At 34.5% G+C, this 7,884-nt stretch overlaps 1 protein-coding gene across 1 annotated transcript in view; it reads right to left on the bottom strand.

Moving 5' to 3' along the window:
* Positions 1–3,037: 3,037 nt before the first annotated feature.
* The window catches only part of LOC112527502, a 5,984-nt gene continuing 1,137 nt past the window's right edge, over positions 3,038–7,884 (bottom strand). Inside the window, exon 2 of the mRNA XM_025138186.1 lies at positions 3,038–3,110. Coding sequence (XP_024993954.1) covers positions 3,038–3,110 — 73 coding nt within the window. The remainder of the gene's footprint in view (positions 3,111–7,884) is intronic.

Genomic DNA, 7,884 nt, shown 5'->3' with positions numbered 1-7,884 from the left:
TGTGCACACTCCAAGCAAAAGAGGCCAAACTGCCCAAAAATTTGAAAAATTTTATACATGGAGTATTAACAGAAAAAGGCTATGATAGAAAAGAAATGCCAAAGAGAATAAACCCTATAAGCCCTATTGATCCTAAAATGGTGATTGTGTTTGAACTTAACAAAGAAAAGGGTAATGCTAACATATGGTTTATACACAAAGAACTTGGTTTTGAGTGACTCATCTTATATTTATGAAAAGCTATGAACATCATGTTGCTATAACTCTCTTTGGGTAGGCACTTAATGCCTTGGTCATGCATTTTTGTGTAAATTGAGTCTTTTTTGTTTTTTCTTTTGGTTGCTTGGGGACAAGCAATGGTTTAAGTTTGGGGGTGTGATATGTGTTGAGAATTTAACACATAAAGCACTCGTTTCACGTCTTATTTGTTAGAATAAATTTTTTTCATTCCCACTTTGAGTCATTTTTATTTATTTCTTTATATATTTGTTATTATGAAGTTAAATATTGTGGTTGACTTGTTGGTACTCATAGAAGATGCTAATGGTAAGTTTTTGTGAAAACAACAGGATGCTACAGCATTGATGCAGCGACGATCTGATAAATGTGCAGCTTTTTGGAGGGCTTAATGGTTAAGACGCTGCCTTTTTGTACTAGTGGAAAACAGATGTAAAAGCTGAGTTTTTGGTTAAAAATCTGTAGTTAAGACTTTTGTTAGGATAATGTACTTTTAGTTACTTTTTTGTTACTTTGTAACTTAACTTAGGATGCTTAACCTCCAAGTTTTATAATTTTTGTCTTTTAGTGCCTCCTTTGGGTATAAAAGGCGGGCTTGAGGTTCCATTTTCATCATCCATTCAAAACATTATCTAGTTTTAAAATCAACCCTCTCCAAGGGTGATTTATAGTAATCTCTTGAGTTCTTCATGTTTTTCTTCTTTAATATTCTCGTCTTTTATTTTTCGCTCTTTATTTTACGTTCCTTTACGATTATTGTCATTTACATTCCGTTATTTAATTTCCGCAATTTACATTTTCATCATTTACATTCCCGTCATTTACATTCTCGTTATTTATTTTCTCGTCATTTACTTTATGCAATTTACGTTTATGTCTTTACTTTCCGTCATTTATTTTTCTTGTAATTTAMWTTCYGTTATGAGTAGCTAAGCTTTTATAGCTTGGGTGTGAGACGGAAATGTGAGATTTTCAAACCAAACGAAAGTAGCTAAGTGTTTTCGTAAACGACGTTCCATTGTTTCATTCAAGTTTTTATAAAACCAAGCACACTTCTTGACTGGTTGATCACTTGAAAGTGTTAAAGTGCCATGGACTTAGAGATAAGCCATTGAATGCACGTCAACTTGGATGACATAAGATGTAGACTTGAGAAAGTTGCCGACAAGGAGACTTGTCATTTATGTTTTTCAAAACTTAACTCCCAACGGGTTGGTCACTCTTCGAAAGTGTCAAAGTGCGATAGATTCAGAGATGAACTATCAAGAACACGCCAACTCGAATGATATGAGAATCGACTCGAGAGAGTGATTTTTAGCAAAGAGATTTGTTTATTCATATATTTTGAAAACATCATCGTGTCACTATCCCTGGTCCGGACACCACATAAAGATATGGGTAGAAAGCTATAATATAGTGCAATGGTGAAGTCCGAAAGGAATGCCTTCAAAATAGATGGTGGAACTTAGTTTCGAAACGCTGCTTGTTGTAGCATTCCTACAGCATTGGCTACTGGAATTTGTGTTTGGGTCTTACCTTAAGTCTTACACTCTCGCTACCTTTATATATTCTGTATTCTGTTTTAATTCACCTTAATATCAAATTGAAGTCTTCAAAATCATCATCTGAAATCATCTCCTTCATTGGACTCTCATTCAACTTTGGCTACAATCTCCGTGGACGATATTCTGGTACTTGTACCACTTTATTACTTGGAAAGACGACATTGAGCCGTATTGTGTACTTGCTTTGTGGCCCAATTCCTTTGTCTAACGGTGTGCGATATAACCGATCACCCATCCCCAAAACTCACTTAGAACTTCATATATGCGACCACAACTAAGACCCTAGTCGAATATTTGGTCGCCTAACTCTTTGTTTCAATATATCTTACCTCAACTAAGACCCTGTTCGCATATCCGGTCGCCTAACTCTCTATTTCAATATATGCTACCTCGAATGTTATAGTTATCGACCAATTTCATAAAAAGCTTTAAACAAGTTATGAGCATTGCAAGAACAAGCAGATTACGAGTAATATACAACTAAACCTCACTACAAAAGATGTATTGACATGTAATCCGTCAGAGTGAAAAAAACACCCCCAAAAGTCTAAAACCAATCTCACACTCTTCAAATTGTGGACATAAAATATACAAATAAGTTGGAAACTTTCATAGCATTTTGAGGAGAAGAACCATGACAACAAAACTAAGGCCTGTTTACGGTTTTACCAACACAAATTGGGTAGCACTAACCGGAAAATAAATGCCCATGTTGACACACATTTTTATAAATATATTATATATTACTTTTTAAATAGCTAAATAACAATTTCCCCCATAATGATAGAGGTAGTAGTAGTTTTTTCAATCTCATAATTTAGATCGGAGTCAGAAAATAAACATTCACTTTTGAAAGTGGAAATTTATTTTTGGAGAAACAAAAATAGAAAGCACAGAGGAAATAATAATAAGTTGTTGATGTTAAAAATGAAAGCAAGCAAAGATGTGAACTGTTGTAAAGCATCCAACTTGAGAGTGAAAAATACCTTTTTATCTTTTTTTACTTGAAAATTTGTGGAATTGTTACAGTTGAAAGTATAGGCAATTGCATGCAGTAATGGTTTAAATAAGCATTAGTTTGTTTGTATCATTTTCATTGTAGCTTGTTCATGAACATAACTGTTATTGATGAGTGGAAATGATCCATTAAAAACACCAAATCATAGGTTTTTGGAAAATGTATTTCATTCATTCTTTTATTTAGTTTCGAGTAAATGACAAATTTTAAATGAAAATTATGGATCGGATCCATCAAGTGAAATAATTTTACTACGGATGAGGTCCCTCTTGCTAACTCCATCAAAAATTCTGCAAAGTGAGAAGTATTTTGGTCTTTTATGAAGGACATGTGGCAGTACCTAACTCGTACTGTAAAATTGTTTTAAACTTAATTGTAACAGCCAAATTTTTGGTATGTTCATTTTTGGGTTTTATATTCATAATTGTCATTCAAAATAACTCTTAGAATGAATGTTGAGTTGGTTGTATTTGGGTATAGTTAATCAAGAAAACCCAAAATATTTCAACATGTTTCGCGACCGCAAAAAATTCTTCACGCTCGGGGACCTAAAATAGAAAATCATGAAAGTTGGGGGGGGGGGGTGAGCGTGCACGACCTGCCCACTCGACCTTAAGTCACGGTATATTGTCACGTCGGCATGCAGGTCTTTCAAACCGAGATTTTTGCTTTTCGCTTCATTATCTCTTCCACGAACTCATTTCTACCCTCTTTCATTTCGTTATAAACATTTATATCACCAACAAAAACTTTAAGAGCATTTAAGAGCCTTGGATCTAGGGTTCAAGTCTTGTGGATTAAAGCTCAAGATCTTCACCACCATCCTACCATTTTTGACTTGGTACTAGGGTTTTCTTAAAAGCCTATTTATGAGTTCATCCTAACCATTTTTAAATTTTACACATGTCCAAATGTGGTATTTTAAACATTCCTCTTGATGTATTTCACATAATTTTGGACTTTGATCAATTTTGGGGTTTTTTTATACCTTTTTTGCTGGTAAATGTAGGATCTTCAAGAATATGTTATAACATTGTGTTTTAGGTACATAAATGTTATTATGGGACTTGAACCTTATGATTTATGATTATGCTTGGGTTTTTTTTTACATACTTGAAAGTATTTAACAGAAAATGGTCATAATTTAGAAAAGAGAAGTATTATTACTTTCTTAAAAAGAGTATTATTATTTGTACATCGAACTTATTCTTGAACTTATGAACTCTTGGAAAAGATGATGAATATGTTATTGTTCTTGGGATAGAAAATGGTTTATTGGGAGTTATGAGAACTTAGACCTATTTGGTAAATCTTGTGTTGAAATGATTTTTATGAAGATACTTGAATGATGAAAGCTATATGTGCGATTATAGTTGGTCATTTTTAAGTTGTAACAAATATTAGACTGAAATGCAATAGATCCATAGGTATAGGAGTCGGTTTCATTTGAAACGGGATGGTTTTCCCATTTTGTAACTAGAAATAGGCATTAGGTCATCGGGGGCATATGGTACATACTCTTAGAGCCGAATACAGGTCATAAACCATATGGTGTAATTTAAAGCGAATGAGTATAACTAAGATCATAGGGGGCCTTGAGCTTTAGATCACGATTGGTTGAATTCAATGGCCATTGATCATTATTGTGATTCTATAACATAGGATTGTAGTCTACTTTTATGTTCCGCTACTATCCATTGTCGTGAGATGTGTTTTGTCCCTTAATTATGGCCCTTAATTGAAATATGTGAACTTGGGGGTTTGATCAAGGTTGTAAACTTTTATCTCTATTGATTACTTGGATTATTTATAAACTGTTTGGACTCACTAGGTATTAAGCCTAATACTTTTTCAAAAGGACATATATACTAGGATCTTTTAGCGATGGGATTCTGTAGGCTTTAGCGGATGGATGCTAGTAGAAGCACTTTTTGGGGTTTATGGCTTTTGTCAACTTGGCATCATATTTTGGCAGGTTTCTTTTGATGATGATAGTAACACACGTTCATAATTTGAACTTAGCCTATTTTAAGTTAGTAAGTTGTTAATTATCATCTATTCCATTTTATCATAAAGCTTTATAGTTTTCCCATCTTAAGTGATAATTGTATTTAGGTATTTATTTTGTATCGATTTTATGGTTTAAATTTACTTCCATCTTAGGGGTGTTACATTAATGGGGTAAAAAGACCAAAATCTCTTTATTTAGCAAGGTTAGCACGATTCATAATGAAAATGAAAATGAAACTATAGTGACTATCTATGTAATCATTTCATTTGATGGACCTTATTCAAAATTTTATACATCGATAGGACGATATTTATAATTTTTTTTTAGTTTTCCTTTTTTATGTAAATACATGAAGTCAAGGATTTCTAACCAAATAAGATACAATACTTAATTAAATTGTTGTAAACTAACCTGAAAAGGACTCACATCAACCTAAGAAAGTAGGAAGAAAATACAAAAAGTTCATCATATGTGTTTTTCATGAAGTAATGGAACATATATTGTAACAACCCTCACATCTCAAATACATATAATCCACATCATCATTCTCATAATACTAAAATAGTATTATTACAAAACATGAACTATCAAAATGTATTTTTAATACATATGCATAACAAGCTAATATCAACAATTAGACTTTTCCCTTGCCTTTATCTTTCAGAGCACGCTGTCCTGCAAAACAGGTTAATCCAACATCTGAGCGTTAGACCAAAAGGTCTAGTGAGTGTATAATCTCATACAACRATATATATTCCACACATTCAGTTTAGAATCAAACTTGTTCCGAAACATAAGTATATTTATGTTTCTCGCGGATTACACCGCCATCTCATTCTCATATCTCTTTCTCACTCGCGGTTACACCGCCATCTCACACGCAGTTAACACTGCTCATATCATTCTCGCGGTTACACGGCCATCTCACACGCAGTTAACACTGTTCATATCACTCTCGCGGTTACACCGCCATCTCACACGCAGTTAACACTGCTCATATCACTCTCGCGGTTACACCGCCATCTCACACGCAGTTAACACTGCTCATATCACTCTCGCGGTTACACCGCCATCTCACACGCAGTTAACACTGCTCATATCACTCTCGCGGTTACACCGCCATCTCACACGCAGTTAACACTGCTCAATATATCATTCCAAAAACATTCTTTTAAAAACATCTCTTTTTATCCGGACTTGAAGTCCGGTCAGACTTGTCCGGATTAGAAGTCCAGACAACATTCTTTAAAAATAAACCAACTCTTTGTCCGGTTTAGCAATCCGGTCATTATAAACACTTGAAAATATAATCATCTTTGTCCGGTTTAGAAATCCGGACACCACTTCACTTTCTTTGTCCTCCGGTTTAGATTAAACCGGACAATACATAATTCAACCTTTGACCGGTTTAAAACAATYCGSTCAATACACCGCACAACCCTTGGCCRGTTTAGACRATATCCGGTCACCTCTTGTCCGGTTTAAAAGATATCCGGTCAAAGCACAACCGGTTTAAGTATCCGGATTACAATCCGGACACCACTTGGCCGGTTTATTCAAGAATCAGCATAAAATACCATTTAATTCATAATAACCAGTTCCATACATGCTTATCAAATCATATATAAGCAATTCATATTTCAAAGCTCTATACACTCACCTTTTAGAAATGAGAATCAAAGCTTTAAAACCTTCTTCTCCTTCTTCCTGATATGCAAACTTCAGATTCTTCAGAGAGTTTTGAAATTGAAGTATGTGTATGTGTGTGTTTCTTTTCATCAAAAACTATATATATACATGCACACCCACAAGGACTTTGAGAGGCGGCTTAATAGCCGACCCCTCTCCCTTCTTTTCTTTAATTATATGCTCTCACACACACACATATCATACATACATATATCATATATATATATATATATATTTATAAATAAATATATACATACATATATATAACTAAAATGATAACCAAACTATTACAATATTCCCTCCTTAAATGAATTCCGTTAAAAGAATTCCGTCCCGGAATTCACTTAAGCAAACAAGTAAGGATATTTCATCCGCATTTCCGACTCTGGTTCCCAGGTGGCATCTGACCCTTTATGATAACGCCACTGAACCTTTACTAACTCAATCTCTTTGTTTCGTAATTTCTTCACCTTATAATCAGTAATCTGTTCAGGAGTTTCTTCAAAACATAACTTTTCATCTACCTTAATCTCAGGTAGTGGTACTGCCACATCTGGATTTATTAGACACTTCCTCAAATTTGACACATGAAACGTGTCATGTATTCCACTTAATTCTACCGGAAATTCTAACTTATAGGCCACTTCCCCAACTCTCCCAATAATAGGAAATGGTCTGACATATCTTGGACTTAACTTCCCTCTCTTCCCAAAACGTACTATACCTTTCCATGGTGATATTTTYAACATCACTTTATCACCTATTTGGAACTCAATCGGTTTCTGACGTTTATCTGCATAACTTCTTTGTCTATCTTGYGMYGCTTTCATTCGTTCTCGTATTACCCCAATTTTATCTGCAGTTTGCTGAACTAACTCAGGCCCAACTAACTGTCTTTCACCTATTTCATTCCAGCATAAAGGAGTTCGACATTTTCGTCCATACAAAACTTCAAAAGGTGATGCCTGAATACTCGAATGATAACTATTGTTGTTTGCAAATTCAACCAAAGTTAAATGACCATCCCACGACCCTCCAAAATCAATAACACAAGATCTCAACATATCTTCTAACATTTGGATAGTTCGTTCACTCTGTCCATCAGTTTGAGGATGATAAGTTGTACTCAATTTAATCTGTGAACCCATCTCTCTCTGAAAACTTTTCCAAAACATAGAAGTGAGGCGACTATCTCTATCAGAAACAATTGATAATGGAACTCCATGTCGTGTCACTATCTCATCAAGGTACAACTTYGYTAATYTCTYCATCGAATATGACTCTTTCATAGGTAAGAAGTGTGCAGATTTAGATAACCGATCCACTATCACCCATATCACATCATATCCTTTCGATGTTCTCGG

This window comes from Cynara cardunculus (genome assembly GCF_001531365.2).
Source record: "Cynara cardunculus var. scolymus isolate 2C chromosome LG 15, CcrdV1, whole genome shotgun sequence".
Classification (NCBI taxonomy): domain Eukaryota; kingdom Viridiplantae; phylum Streptophyta; class Magnoliopsida; order Asterales; family Asteraceae; genus Cynara; species Cynara cardunculus.
Note: the sequence above shows the minus strand (reverse complement) of the source record. Positions and strands in the feature narration are given on the sequence as shown.